Raw genomic sequence first — 16172 nt, 5'->3', positions numbered from 1 at the left:
GAAGGGGTGCCACTACACACACACATAGCCTATACATATACATGTGAAAGTGTATGTTTTATTTTATATTCCGTTTATAAAAGTTTTAATCACATTTATAGCCTCTAAAAAATTTAGGGTGAGAAATTAATTTTAAAAAGTACAATTGTAATTTTCTTTAATGTTATGATTATGTGTTATAATACAAGCTGTCACTGTTGAAAATTTCATGTCAGCTACACATTTTAACACAAATTATTAAAAAGCTGAAACCTAAAAATTAAGCAGAATTACACATATAACAATTAAATGCTTGTATCATTTAAAATTGCAGTGTGTCATAGCTGTCTGAATGTGATCTGCCAGGTCCAGTTTACCTCTGCATGTCTTGGAAAACGAACATTTAGAGTGACAGAAAAAACACCTCACAAGCATTTAATGATAATAATAATATATAATAATAAGTCATATTTTGGGTTCAATACAAGTTAAGCTCAATCGACAGCATTTGTGGCATAATGTTGATTACCACAAAAATGTATTTTGAATCGTCCCTCCTTTTCTTTATAAAAAAAAAAAAAAAAAAAAAAAAAAAAAAATCAAGGTTACAATGAGGCACATTTGTTGGGGCCAATTTTTTGAGGGTTTAAAGAAGTGTGAAGCTCATCATTTTATAAAACAACTACATTCATTCTTCTGTTAAAACTCATGTATTATTTGAGCTGTAAAGTTGTTGTTTTTACAGTAATTTTAAGGTTTTATTGTTTGTTTACATTGCATCATCATGGCAATGAAGTTGTAAAATTGACTATAACATTGCACAGAAAAGGTAAGCAATTTTATCACACTAAAATCATTTTAACATGCATATTGTTAATATCCTGTGTCTATACTTTTGAAACAGTGAGTATTTTAATGCTCAAAAATTGGCCCCATTTACTTCCATTGTAAGTGCCTCACTGTAAGCCAGATTTTTGCTTTTTTCTTTAAAAAGGGGGGAAGAGTCCAAATACATTTTTGTGGTCATAAATATTATTAACTTACAAGCTTAACTTTTATTGAACTCAGAATATTACTTTACATGATATATATATATATATATATATATATATATATATATATATATATATATATATATATATATATATATATATATAATTATTATTATTATTATTATTATTATTATTATTATTTTCCTATGCAATTTTTTTCTTTTCCTCGTTCAGTATCATTCTTTTTATTTTATTTTTTTATTATTATTTTTCGAAGAGATGCTTTAACAGATTTCTCACTGATCAAAGTAATCAATGAGTCATAAAACATCTTTAAGTCTCTGCAAAATAAAATAAGGCCAGGTTTAATGCACAAAACCTTGATTTTGTACAAGCGAAATTTTCCAAGAAGAGCTAAAAATTTAATAGTGTTGTCAATTATGGGAAAGGTAAGCCTGTGCAATCTAAGAACAATATCATAATTTGATAATTATGGAAGTTATTTTATGAAATGCGGAAAAGGAAAGCTGCACATGAATGCCCGTTTTGTAAAACCAACAAAAAAAAATAACAGTCTTTTCTTAAAATTGGTGTGCAGATTTGATCCTCATATTATTCAGACCATTATTTCGGTATCCAAACTCTGTCAACAAAGAACAACCAATGGCTGTCTTGCTATCAATCATGTGACAGAACAAGCCACCCAATCACAAACTTCGGAGACGTTGCATCGTAATTTCAAACTAGTGTGTGGACAGAATTCACCGAATCAATCTTGGATTGTCTGTTTACACAATCAGCGGCCAGCCAATGTTTAGCAACCCTTCTATTGTTATATTCAGAAATCGTATTAAATATAGCGTACGAATGACTTGTATAAATCAGTGAACTCTTGATTGTGGGTATAATGAAAACAGCTGCATAGGTGTTGGATACATCCGTGAACGTTTCAATGAGTTCTCACATCGTCACTCCAGGTCCATACAGGGCCACTAAACTGGTAAGTCTTCCCTACTTCATCTGATAAAATCTTTTCTGGTTACATGTCACACTAGTTTACAAGATGAATGACCCACGTGTCTGCTGTTAATGCATAAACATATTTTAGCTGTTCATTTCAGTGTAAAGCAGTTTGAGTTTCTACTGTAATTAGAGAAGTGCTCTATAAAGTTTATCATTGTGAAAAGTTTTGTGTGTAACACAACCATGGTCATTGAAAAGACGACTTTAAAATGTTGATTTCCAGGCATGGAAAAGGCATGGAAATAATAATAAAAAATAAATAAAAAAAATCCTAAAAAGTCATGGAAATTTCCACAGTTTTTCTAGTTATTTAAAATATTTAAATAACTATAAATTGCTCTTTGCTCTTTTTGTCTACTGAAGAATGTTTATCAGTGTAGCATTAGGACTGTTCTCTCTGTCCGGCTCAATAATCAGTATTTTTTTTTTTTTTTCAAATCTTTCTACTTTGTTTGTTGGACCAGCACTTTCTAAAAGCAATTTGCAGTGATGCAAACTACTCGCCTTTCGGCTAAAGTCATTTTTCTAAAGCTAATTTTCCCAAATTCTTTGGTGAAGTTTTCTACATTTTCCTTTTCAAAATCATGTTAAAGGTTTACTTGAGGCTTAAAAACTTAAAGCTTTTTTTTTTTTTTTTTTTTTTAAATACAACTAACAAATCAACAGAAATGATACACCTGCTGTGATGCTCACGAGTTTGTATCCCTGCTTTTGGTTTTGAGTAAAGTGATGGCAAGCTCTTCATGTGGCATTATGTTTATTTTCCAGTGGAATGAAATTACTAAGCTATTCCGGGCAGGGATGCCCTTGAAAAAGCACCGGCAGCACTTCAGGGTTTACATGAACTGTTTTACTGCATCAGCAGCTGTGGATTGGTTACACGAACTCCTGAAGAACAACAGCAACTTTGGACCTGAGGTCACAAGACAGCAGACTGTCCAGCTGCTGCAAAAGTTCTTGAAGAATCATGTTATTGAGGATGTAAAAGGTAGATGGGGCATGGAAGACCTGGAAGACAACAGCCATCTATACAGGTATGGAAAGGATGGATATTTTAGGAAGGGTTGTGAAAAGGCTTTATTAGGAGAGAGCCACTTAATATGTTATCTTGTTAAAAATGTGTTGCAGGTTTCCATCAACATCTCCACTGAAGCCCATTCCTAATTGCGCCCCTGTTTTGAGGAAGAAGAGCATATCTATTATGGACAAGGAAGGCTTCTTCAAGTTCAGGGGCTCTAAGAAATTCAACAAAGAAATTTTGGTAATTTTTGCTGCTCCTCACTGATTGTGAATGTGAAATTTTAAATCTGTTATTTCGGATTTGTAATGTCACTGCTATTTCACACAGGAAAATGTGGATCCAGAAATACACGAATCTCCTACAGATTCTGCCTCGGGTGAGACCGAGCACTGCAGAGAGCTTACGGAGGAGGACATTCAAGTGATCTGGAAGAATGTGACACTTACACAGTAAGTCTTCCTCCCCCCACACCATCTGTCATCTGTGCTGAAGTTTGCATGCGTTGAAATTCTCTGCTTTGCACGAAAAGTACATTCTGTTTGCAGTCCTTTACTCCCTTGCTAGTATCATGGTACATGTACAAAGAAACCTTGTTGCTTTTTTCATTAAGGTCACTGGTCTGATTTAACAGAAATTGTGATTTTATAAATTATTTGAATGAGCTTGCAGTGTAATAAGTGGGTTGAAATGTGAAGGCAAAACTGATCCTGCTTGACAAGAAAGAGTGTTTATAGTCTCAAAACTATATCACTCATAATATGTCTTTTATTGCCTTACATGGGTCTAACTGTTCGCAATGGTGTATGTGTGTGAGGGACACAGATGATTGTCTAAAGGGACGAGTTGAAACCATGTTCTTCATGATGTTTTACATGAATCTGATCTTATTTTGATTGGTCAGTTTGCAGAAGCTGTTGGGAACAAGGTCTCTTGATGATGTTTTGGATCCAGCCCAAGTAAATCCTCAGTTCATTGTATATAATATGACCAAAGTCAATAAACATGGAGTTGTTTCACTGGAGGACAAGACAGGTAGGCTGCATATACATTTATATCTATTTAGTTGATGGTCAACATCACATTTTGATTTTGAATTGTATTTCCCTACACAGAGGACTTGCCACACTGGGTTTTGTCTGCCATGAAGTGTCTAGCAAATTGTAAGTTTAAACTGTGTATTATTTATTGATAAAATTTTTTTGATTCAACCTTTATTTAACCAAGTTCGTCCCATTGAGATTTGAATCTCTTTGTACAAGAGAGAATTGGCCAAGCAAGGCAGCAACCAAAAATAGACAGTATACAATATAAACAGTGTGGGGTGTAATCCAATTACCAAGTCATAAATTACTATAAACTAATTACTTTTCAGTTAAAAAAGTAGTGTAATGCATTACATTTTAATTTCTTGTAATCAGATTACAGTTACTGAATTTCAATTAATTTAATTACTTTTAAGTACATTATAGGGTTATGCTTTATTTCTAGTTTTTTTTGTTTTTTTTTTGGAATGCCCAATTCCCATTATTTAGTAGGTCCTCATGGTGGCGCGGTTACTCACTTCAATCCGGGTGGCTGAGGACAAGTCTTAGTTGCTTCCGCTTCTGAGACTGTCAATCCGCACATCTTATCACGTGGCTCATTGTGCATGACACTGCGGCGACTCGCAGCACATGGAGGCTCATGCTACTCTCCGCGATCCACGCACAACTTACCATGTGCCCCATTGAGAGCGAGAACCACTAATCGCGACCATGAGGAGGTTACCCCATGTGACTCTACCCTCCCTAGCAACCGGGCCAATTTGGTTGCTCAGGAGGCCTGGCTGGAGTCACTCAGCACACCCTGGATTCGAACTCACGACTCCAGGGGTAGTAGTCAGCATTAATACTTGCTGAGCTACCCAGGCCCGGTTATGCTTATTTCTAATATATTTTTTATGTAGAATCAATTAATTATGGCCCTGTAACGTGTCATTGTGGAGGAGAAATGTGAGGTGCTGAGTGTATGACTTGTGTGTAACAATGAACAAGGAAAACATATAGACATTATTTTGAATTTGTTGAGCGGAAAAGTGTTTTAAAAAGTAACGTAAAAGTAAAGTAATGAGTAATGTGATTACTTTTCCAATGAAATACTTAGTAAAGTAATCTGATTACAATTTATAGATAAGTAATTTGTAGGGGATTACTATTTTTTTAAGTAATTTGCCCAACACTGAATATAAATACATAAACAAACAACATAAAAATGCAATCATTTACAACAATTACAATCAAACGTTTCTAGTATCTTTGACTTGAGAATCATTCTATTATTTACTTCAAACTTTTCAGAAACCTAAAGAAAACTACAAGAAGTAAATTTAGTATTACTGTAGTACCCTTAAAGAAATAGTTCACCCAAAAATGAAAGTTCTCATAATTTATTCACCCTCATGCAATCCCAGATGTGTATGGCTTTCTTTCTTTTGCAGAACACAAAGATTTTTAGAAGAACATCTCTGCTCTGTTGGTCCATACAATGCAAGTGAATGATGATCAAAACTTTGAAGCTCCAAAAAGCACATTAAGTCAGCACAAAAGTAATCCATATGACTTCAGTGGTTCAGTCCATGTTTTTTGAAGTAATCCAATAGGTTTTGGGTGAGAACAGACCAAAATATAACTCCTTTTTCATTATAAATCTTGCCATTGCAGTCTCTAGGCATGATCATGATTTCGATTACCCTTCCTAGTGTTTGACTTATGTGCAGAGTGCTAGGAAGTGTAATCAAGCATGGATTGCCAAGGAGACTGCTGATGTCAAGGTTTATGGTGAAAAAGGAGATATATATATAAATATGGTCTGATCTCTTCAGAAGACATGGATTAAATCACTAGAGTTTTACAGATTACCTTTATGCTGCCTTTATGTGCTTTTTGGTGCTTCAAAATTTTGGTCACTATTCCCTTGCATTGTGAGGACCTACAGAGCTGAGATATTCTCCTAAAAATCTTTGTGTTCTGCAGAAGAAAGTCATACACATCTGGGATGGCATGAGGGTGAGTAAAATATGAGAGAATTTTCATTTTTGAATGAACTATTCCTTTAAGTGGCAGCAGATCATTCAGGGTGGTTTTGGTGCTTTTCATGATAGTGTAATTTAGTGAGAAACTGTTTGCAATTTCAATAATTTGAAAATTGTTTTTGTTATTTTTCTAACCTTTAAGGGCCAAAGTACGATTCAAACCAGCCATCTTACCCAGGCTTTGAACGGGACGTGTTTAAAACAGTGTCCGACTATTTCTACAGTCTCTCTCAGCCACTTCTTACTTATCAGTACTATGAACTGTTTGTCAACATCCTGGGTATGTATTAAATGCAAGTCCGTTTGACTGATTGTCTCCATACAAAGGCACGCTCTTTATGTCTAAGTCTCATTACAACTGAAAAGATGTTTGCCTTGAATATTGAAGTAAGAAACATGTCATGTCAGGTTTATTAATACATCATTTAATGTGTTATCTGTTATATAGTCACCCAGAAACTGAAATGTAGATAAATGGGTGAAAAATATATCAGCAGTGTTCAAGGTTCAAGTTCAAGTTTGTGAACCGTCCTTCAGTGTTTGTCTTCATACTTGGATACCTGATTCTTTGAACTAATGACTGAAAAAAAGATGTAACTTCTCTTGATAATTGTTTTCAGGGATTAAAATGAAAGGGTTAGTTCACCCAAAAATTAAAATTCTGTCATCATTTATTCACCCTTATGTTTTAACAAAACTATTATTTAGTTTTTTGGAACACAAAAGATCAGTCACCATTCACTTTCATTGCAATTTTTTCTATACAATGCAAGTGTATGGTGACTATTCTGCCTAATATCTCCACTAAAGAACTGAAATGTGGGTTTAGAATAACATGAGGATAAGTAAATTATGACAGAATTTTCATTTTTGGGCGAACTATCCCTTCAATGAGGTGTGGGTGTACTTACCATGGTACTTGGTTTGAACAAATGATTGAGTTACAGAGGGCTGTTTGTACTGACCGCACTGCTATTTGTGGTGTCATACAATGTTCAGACTAACCCTGTCTACTCTGTTCCATGTCTTGAGTGTCTCTGCCTGCCTGTTTTGTTGTTTATGTTCTGTTGTCTGGTCCTTTGCTAGTTATTTGTGGCTACATCACGACGTCTAAAACTCAGTGTGGAAAACGCAAAAACCAGGAGGAACCGAACTGCCCACAGCCAGCCAAAGCCCCACTTCTGAACGCTGTTAACCTGTTCAAATCAACCGAATGCCTGCTGATGAGCTTAATAAGAAAGGAGGCCTTTGATGAAGCCGAATCGCCCATGAAGGAAGTTTTCAGCTCTAAAGAACAGTCTAAATTAGAAACTCTTAGAGCACAGCAGCCTGTTTTTAGAAGCAGAAGGGCCAGCACTGGAGATGGAGATGGACTAGAAGGTAGCTATCTGGAAGCCCCAGTTGGTAGGCATCAGCCCAGAAGTTGCTCTCTGGAGAGAATCATAGTTAACTCAGTGGATTCTTGTTCAAATTGCAAACTATTCCAATCATCTGAAAGTCTACAGTCCTGCGGCAGCGATAAATCAACATCCCAGACAGATTTTTTAGTAGACACAAACCTCCAGGGATCCTCAATGTCCATAAACTCCTGTCCAGGTGTGTCTGATCCAAAGTTCCAAAATGTTAAAACTTCCAACAACAGCACAAGCCTCCAACTCCCTTCAGATCTTCGCCGAACCAACCAGAGACCCAGCAGGGCCCGGCCCAGAAGCATCGGTAACTTATTTGACATAGAGGAGAACAGAGAAATGTCTGCTAGCAGCTTTAGCATTCACGCTCCTGTGGCTGAAATTACCATGAGACCAGACTGTTCATCCAGCATTGACCTTAGAGCTCCTGGTTTGGTCAGGTTGCATGGAAGCTGCATGGATGTTAGGGCTGGTCCGAGCATTAGCAGACGCTGTCAAAGCTCCATGGACCTGAGCAAACCTGCACCCGCTCGGCCTTCTTTGGCCCCATTAGCACGCCGCCTGAGTCCTGAGCAAAGTAAGAGCATGCATATGTGAAAAACCCATTTAAACCATGAGGATGTGCTTAATGTTAAGGTTTGTGCATGAGCATGTGTGTCTTCTGTGGCTGCCAAACTAACAGTAACTCTTAAAGCTAACTAATACTATGACATACATTGGGAATGGTTTAACTCAACCCAGCTAATTGTTGAATGAATAGTCCCTGCAATATTGTGTGGCTTTCAGTATGGTACGTACGTCTTCCAATTAACCTGTTGTACGTACATTTTCTTGGATTGTAGTTTTAGTATTTCTGCAAATTAGCTTTTTATTAAGAACCTGTAGTTTTCTTGATTGAATTACCTTCAATTGAATTACCTGTGTAAGATATTTACTTATTAGGGTTCACTTGGGTATGGAAATATCAGTAAAAATTTTAAAAACAAGTTTAAAATTAAGATTTTTTTTTTATTATTATTGTGATTTACAGGCCTGGAAAAGTCGTGGAATTTACAAAAATCTGGATTTAATTAAAAAATTGATAGTTATTCCATGTTGTTCCAAACTTATATGACGTTCTTTCCAAGGTGAAACACAAAAGCAGACGTTAGGTAAAATGTTATTCTTAGTCACCATTCACTTTCATTGCATTTTTTTTTCTTCCATACAAACAAAGTGAATGGTGACTGTGGCTGTCATTCTGTCCATCTTTTTTGTGTGTTCCATGGAAGAAAGAAAGTCATATGGGTTTGGAACAACGTGTGTGAGTAAAATACATTTTTTCTTTTTTTTGGGTGAAATATCCCTTTAAATGTTATAGTGGATATATTCAGTTTTGAGAAATTATTCTTTGTGAGTGCAATGCCTATATAATGATTTGTAAAATCCTTATCCAGTCATCATGAACGGCTGGAAAAGTCATGGAAATTCATTGGTCAAAAGGTGTGGGAACCCTGATGTGCTGTATGTGCATTTATCATTAGTACTGTTTACATAAAGTTTAACATTATGTGTGTTCAGTATGTTTGTGTTTATGGTTGTAGTCTTTGGTAAGTTCTCTGCTTTGTTTTCGGTTAATGTCAGTGGTTTACATGTGGGTCACATCACAACGTTCCAGGTCTGTTGCAGCCATCACTGGAGCAGGTGGCTATTGAGGCCCTGCAGCTCTGCACATTACTCCTGCCGCCCACCAGCCGACGCAAACTGCAGTTACTCCTACGAATGATCTCACGTATGAGCCAAAACGTGGACATGCCACGGCTGCATGACATCATCGGAACTCGTACTCTGGTCAGGAAGAGCCCAACAGACTTTATAGATCTAGTTTCTTTTTAAAAGTTTAGAATATTGTTGATTTTAGACTTATGTTTATACATTAATTTTTATCTAACTTACAGATTGTACAATCCCAATAATAAGTTGTTCTACTTTTATGTCGTTTGTGCAGTTGGTTCAGACATTCTCTAGGTGTGTCTTGAGTTGTGAGGTGGTGGATGATCTGGACGAGCTCTTGGCTACGAGGCTTCTTTCGTTTCTCATGGATCATCATCAGGAGGTCCTGCAGGTGCCTGTGTACCTGCACAATGCTGTGGAAGATCATATCAGCTATCTCAAATCACTGGTGAGCCCTGATAAACTGCAACTGTCATAACACAGATAACATGGGCATCACTCACACTAAACATTGACAACAGGACCTGTTTTTAAGTTTTACTTTAGTTGTCTGGTAAATAAACTGTTATATTTTATATTAAGTATATTTTAAATTTATTTTTATGAATTACACATTTTGTAATTTATTAAACATAAATAACTATATTTGAGGTTTTCATTTAGCAAATTGGGTCAAATGCTTGCGAAAGAGATGCATCTTTAGATGTTTCTTGAAAATAGTTAGAGAATCAGCTGCTCGGGTGGAGTCCGGAAGGTCGTTCCACCAGCAAGGAATGGTGAAAGTGAAAGTCCACGAAAGCGATTTTGACCAGTGGCTGTTATGCAAGTGAGCATCAATGCCTTGAATTTGATGCAAGAAACCATTGGTAGCCAGTGCAGTTTGATAAAAAAAAAAAATGGCTTGTTGGAAACCAAACATGCTGCCTCATTCTGGATTAACTGCAGAGATTTATTTGTACGTGCAGGAAGTCCAGAAGTAGTCCAGTCTAGATATGACAAGAGCTTGGACAAGAAGTTGTGTAGCATGCTTAGATAGGAAAGAGCTGATCTTCTTATGTTGTAATGTCTGCATGATCATGCTGTCTTTGCAATGTGGCCTGTGAAGTTCAATTGATGGTCAAACACAACCCCAAGATTTTTGGCTGTCCTGGACTTTGTAATTGTTGACAAGTCTATCTGAATGGTGAAGTTATGTTTTATAGCTGGGTTCGCTGGGACAACAAGATGTTCCGTCTTTGCTAGGTTGAGTTGGAGGTGGTGTTTTTTCATCCAGCACGAGATGTCTACCAGGCTGGAATGAGGGGTAGTGTTGTGTGTCATCGGCATAGCAATGATAGGAAAAGCCATGTGCCTGAATGACAGATCCCAGTGATGTCATGTATATAGAGAAGAGAAGGGGCCAAAGCACTGATCTCTGAGGTACCCTGGTACCTAGTCTGTGTGACTTGGTCACCACTTCCCTCCCAGACATCCTGAAGGATCTACCTGACTCAAATCAGTGGAGTGCAGTTCCTGTGATGCCCTTTGTTGAGAGGGTGGAAAGGAGGATCTGGTGGTTAACCGTATCGACCTGACATAAGCCGACAGATCCTGTAGAGCTTCGATGACAGACAGCAAGGCAGTCTCAGTTGAGCATCTGCTTTTGAAGCCAGACTGACTACTGTGTAGCAGGTTGTTCTGGGAGAGAAAGGAGGAGACCTAGCTCAATATGACTCATTCAAGTGTTTTTGCTATGAAGGGGCGGAGAGAGACTGGTCTGTAATTTTCTTAGAGTGCACGGTTTAGTGTGGGTCTCTTAATCAGTGGGGTTACTCGAGCCAGCTTAAATGTAGTGAGAAAGGTACCAGTGAGGAGAGAAGTGTTAATGTGTGTGAGTGCTGGTAGGATAGAAAGAGAAATGGCTTGGAGGAGATGGGATGAAGTGTGGCTGGAAAGGAATAGTTTAGAGACCTCAGCCTCAGAGAGGGGAGAAAAAGGGGGGGGGGGGGGTTGTGTGTTGGTGATGGTTTTCTGTGGGTTTCTGGTGTGGAGAATTGACTACTGATGTTTGTTATTTTGTCTATGAAAAAAGTGGCAAAATCATCAGCTGTTAGAGAGGATGTGGGAAGGGGAGGTCAGAGGAGAGTTATGAAGATTTTGAAGACCATGCGAGTGTCAGAAGTGCTGTTGATTTTGTTTTGAGAGTATGATATTTTAGCAGTGGAGACGTTAGCAGAGAAGGAAAAGAGCAGTGACTGATACTTGCTTAGGTCAGCTGGGTCTTTATATTTGTGCCATTGTCTTTCAGCAGCCCTAAGTTTGGATCGATGTTCACAAAGAACATCAGATAGCCAGGGGTTTGGAGGTGTGGTATGGGCTGGCCTGGAGGAGAGGGGACAGATATTGTCTAGACAAGATGTTAAAGTGGAGCATAATGTTAGTAGCATTATTGACATCAAGTGAGGAGTGAATAAAGCAGGGAAGAGAGGATGAGACCATAGAGGAGAGGTAGGTGAGAAGGAGAGTGGAGAGTACGTCAAAATGACACCTGAGGAGGAGTGTGTGTGACATGCAAGGTGGCAGATATATGTTAAACCTAAAGAAGAAATGATCGGAAGTGTGTAGTGGAGTAACGAGCATGGTCAGGGGTACTGTAACGTGTAGATGAAATACAGCTGGTTACCTGATTTGTGAGCTGCTGCAATTGTGAGACGTTTGAGGTCAAACAAGGCAAGCAAAGTATGAAAGTCTGTGGCCTGACGTTTGTCCAGGTGAATGTTAAAATCACAGAGGACCACAAGTAGGCTAAAATCTTCAGGGAAGGAGGAGGATAGTAGCACATCCATCTGCTCCAAGAAGTTTCCTAGCTGACCTGGGGGACGATATAAAACTACAAAATGGATTTTTACTGGGAGGGTGATAGTAATGGCATGTAGTTCAAAGGAGTAAATTTCCATGTATTGGACATGAAGCAGATCTGTTCCCCCACCCCTCCCAATCTGACAGGGAGTGTGGGAGAAAGTGAAGTTGGTGGAGAGGGCAGAGGGTGTGCCTGTATCCTCTGGTTGAATCCAGGTCTCAGTCAAGGCCAGGATGTTGAGAACTGATTGGCTTGCAATGGCAGAAATTATGTCAGCTTCGTGTACAACTGACTGGCAAGTTCCAAAGACCGATAGAAAGAGAGGAGAGTAGTACAAGAATTGGAGAAAGAGCACAAGTTGTTAGTCTCCTGTGTCTGAAGCGTGAGTGGCAACTATGAGTGACAATGGGAATATGTTGAAAGCACATAGTAGAGCAAGAGAGAAGAAAAAGAGTAATACAAAACGAAGAAGAATATAAGTAATAAGAGCGATACAAAAATGCCTTGCTTGGTGGACTCACAGGTCTTTACACGAGGAGGGCTTCCGCGACAGCGCTTTGCCTTGCTTAATCGCTTGTGTAATCAGTGTTTGAGTGAAACAGCTAAACATGCTTTTTTTTAATTAGCAATATAAATCCTATAACACGTGGACAGCTCAAATCGAAAGTACTTCATGACAGTTCTGTATTAAAAGTGCAATTAATAAACACAAATGAGTGGCACACATGACTGCTTCCTATCAACAGGTACTAGTCTAAACAACACAAAGGATTAAGCACAGAATTACACACTACTGCAGAACTCCAAGTAACAAACATGCTTCTTAATTACTATATAAATAATTTTGACTTGTCTCTCAGTTTGTGAAAACAAAGGAAAATGTGCATGTAATAATGTACTTACAATGGAATTGGTGGAATCGCTAGAATTGGTGCTTTTAGTTTATTCTTTAAAAAAAATATCCCCGGAACACTTAGACCAGTGATTGCCTTACCTTAATGAGTTTGCATATCTGATAATTATACGTTTTGGAACAAAAATGTGTGCAGTTCTATTGTTGTTGAATCTGAGATTTCTTTATCTATTGGTACAATGAATGTATTATTTTGAAGATTATTCCCCAAACATTCATTTGCATGCATTTCTGATGCCAGACCACATGCCCAGGCCCTGGTGTTGCCATGCCGACATACTCATTCTGCAGGCAGATCAGCACTCAGGAGTTTGAAGAGCACAAACTCTCTGTGTCTCAGGCTGCTCTCTCTGAACTGCTAGAGAATCTCATCAAGGACAAGAGCATGTCTGTTAAAGAGAAGAAAAAGAAGCTCAAACTGGTATTTATTTACTAAGCGTCTCACAACTCATACATGTCCTGCTGTAGTTTCTTTTATAACAGCAGAAAAGCGTATTATGCATTTTGCTTTTTTGACCTATTCATTGAGAGACTGGTTCTGCGGTGTTACAAATGAAGTACAAATATGCATTTAAAAGGAGCTAGTGAAGGAAAAAATGTGTTTAAAAATGATGACAAGTTACAGGACATGAAAATACACTTTCCCTTATACATTCATATAACCACCAATCTTGATGTTGATTAAAAATAAGTCTTTTACTTTTTTCCTAAACTTTTTTTCCTTTTTGTTTTTGTATTAGTTTCAGAAGGAATATCCTGATATCTACTTGAGACGTTTTCCCACAACGGAGAGTGAAGCTCAGCTTTTTGCAGATAAACCAAAGATAAAACCGCCAATGCTGTTAAGCATCAAGAGACCCAAAGCATTCAGTATTCGAAACTGAGTAAATCTTTTACGTGGTTATTTGGGTGTATTTTTTTTTTGGGTGACGTTTTTGAGTTTAAAGACCTTTTTAGTTGATCTATTGAAGTGAAAGAATGGCAGTAAACTCTTAAACACAGGGGATCACCTCAATGTAATCTGAACTGTAACTTCAGATGAAGTGTTCAATACAAATATCTGTGAGTTTTAATGTTATTTATTTAAGGTGTGATTTCTTGTTGTAAGTTATTGGGAGCTCTCAGTCATTCATAGTGTCATAGTGAGTAAAAAGCACAGGCCCGTGGAAAATGCAGATTAGTTTGACATGCTGCATACATGGAGTCTCTTTTTAAACATTTTTTAAAGAATTTTTTATGTTTGTATTCCATTTTATTCTCATTTTGCTGTGTTTATCTTTTGTGTGTGTGTGTGTGTGTGTGTGTGTCTTCGGTATTCAGATGCACTAAAGCGTTTACTCAAACTTGGAATTCTAAAGACATAATTGATAAATAATTGGTTTCTGTGTGACTTGGGAGTTTTAGCCAGTAGGCTATTTTGCACTATTTTGTTTGTTTGTTTTTTTTTTCTTAAATTGTTTTTTTTTTTTTTTATCTCAAATATGCAAAGTTTATTGTTGTCTTTTCTTAACATGTATATATTTTCTGTCTAGTTAGTAAAATATCTCTGGATTTATTTGCTTATTGACAATTTGTTATCGATGTTCCTCTTTTATTGGTGTGGATGCATCATCTTACACTATGCCAGTACTAATTCAGTAGCTTGTGTAATAAGAGTGAAAGACATAGATTGATTTATCCATACCATCATAAATGGTTATATATTATATTCAGTTAACAGGCATAAGTGAGCCCAATCTATTATATTTTGTTGTTTTATAACTTTAATTGTATCAACCCAAATACTTGTACTGTTCCTGTTCTATGCAATAAACTGTTCTCAATCAAATGAGCTTTGATTTATATAGGCTGGTTTGTAAATTTGAAAGCACTTTCAGCTGTAAGCAGCCAAAAGTACAGTTGTGGCCAAAAATATTGGCACCCTTGGTAAATATGAGCAAAGAAGACTGAAAAATGTCTTTATTTGTTTATCGTTTTGATCTTTCATTCAAAATATTCAGAAAAATCATAATGGATATCAAACAATTGCAAAAACAACTCAAGTTTTATAATATATATATATATATATATATATATATAAAAATTATTTTTTTTTTTTTTTTTTGTCATATATGTGTGGCACAATTATTGGCTCCCTATTATTCAATACATTGTGCAACCTCCCTTTGCCGAGATAAAAGCTCTGAGTCTTCTACAATGCCTAATGAGATTGGAGAACACATGGAAAGTGATCTGAGACCATTCGTCCATACAGAATCTCTCCATATCCTTCAAATTCCGATGTCTATGCTGGTGAACTCTTCTCTTCAGTTCACCCCACAGGTTTTCTATGGGGTTCAGGTCAGGGCACTGGGATGGCCATGGCAGAATCTTGATTCTGTGGTCAGTGAACTATTTTTGTGTTGATTTTTATGTGTGTTTTGGGTCATTGTTCTGCTGGAAGATCCAACCACGGCCCATTTTAAGCATTCTGGCAGAGGCAGTCAGGTTTAGATTATTTATCTGTTGGTATTTGATGCCATGTAACAAAACAAGATGTCCAGGACCTCTGGCATAAAAAGAGCCCCACAATGTTAAAAATCCACCATCATATTTAACTGTGGGCATGAGGTACTTTTCCATATGGCTACCCTTCTGTGTGCGTCAAACCCATCTCTGGAGTTTGCTGCCAAAAACTATATTTTTGTTTTATCTGACCATAGAATCCAGTCCCATTTGAAGTTCCAGCAGTGTCTGGCAAACTGAAGACGCTTGAGTTTGTTGTTGGATGAGAGCAGAGGCTTTTTTTCTTGAAACCCTCCAAAACAACTTGTGGTAATGTAGGTGACATCTGATTGTAGTTTTGGAGACTTTCTGACCCCAAGATCCAACTTATTTCTGTAATTCTCCAGCTGATCCTTGGAGAATTTTTGGCCACTCAAACCATCCTCCTCACCGTGCATTGGAGACAATATACAGGTGCATCTCAATAAATTAGAATGTTGTGGAAAAGTTCATTTATTTCAGTAATTCAACTCAAATTGTGAAACTCGTGTATTAAATAAATTCAGTGCACACAGACTGAAGTAGTTTAAGTCTTTGGTTCTTTTAATTGTGATGATTTTGGCTCACATTTAACAAAAACCCACCAATTCACTATCTCAAAAAATTAGAATATGGTGACATGCCAATCAGCTAATCAACTCAAAACACCTGCAAAGGTTTCCTGAGCCT

The 16172-nt window shown here is 37.2% G+C and overlaps 1 protein-coding gene across 4 annotated transcripts; it reads left to right on the top strand.

The window, feature by feature from the left end:
* The first annotated feature begins 1731 nt into the window (after positions 1-1731).
* Positions 1732-14787, top strand: depdc1a (DEP domain containing 1a). Of its 4 annotated transcripts, none has more exons than XM_051653889.1 (12): positions 1732-1971; positions 2763-3028; positions 3123-3255; positions 3343-3464; positions 3917-4047; positions 4128-4175; positions 6228-6365; positions 7172-7801; positions 9152-9324; positions 9482-9655; positions 13201-13380; positions 13700-14787. In XM_051653889.1, exons 1-12 carry the CDS (start codon positions 1924-1926, stop codon positions 13841-13843), a joined length of 2187 nt encoding a protein of 728 aa, XP_051509849.1. In that variant the 5' UTR covers positions 1732-1923; the 3' UTR covers positions 13844-14787. The 4 variants fall into 4 exon arrangements, with proteins under 4 accessions (XP_051509849.1, XP_051509848.1, XP_051509851.1 ...); XM_051653888.1 differs by having other exon boundaries at positions 7172-8071; XM_051653891.1 differs by lacking the exon at positions 7172-7801.
* The last annotated feature ends 1385 nt before the right edge of the window (positions 14788-16172 follow it).

Source organism: Myxocyprinus asiaticus, chromosome 24 (genome assembly GCF_019703515.2).
Source record: "Myxocyprinus asiaticus isolate MX2 ecotype Aquarium Trade chromosome 24, UBuf_Myxa_2, whole genome shotgun sequence".
Taxonomy (NCBI): domain Eukaryota; kingdom Metazoa; phylum Chordata; class Actinopteri; order Cypriniformes; family Catostomidae; genus Myxocyprinus; species Myxocyprinus asiaticus.
The sequence above is the reverse complement of the archived record's forward strand: the minus strand, read 5'-3'. Positions and strand labels throughout refer to the sequence as shown.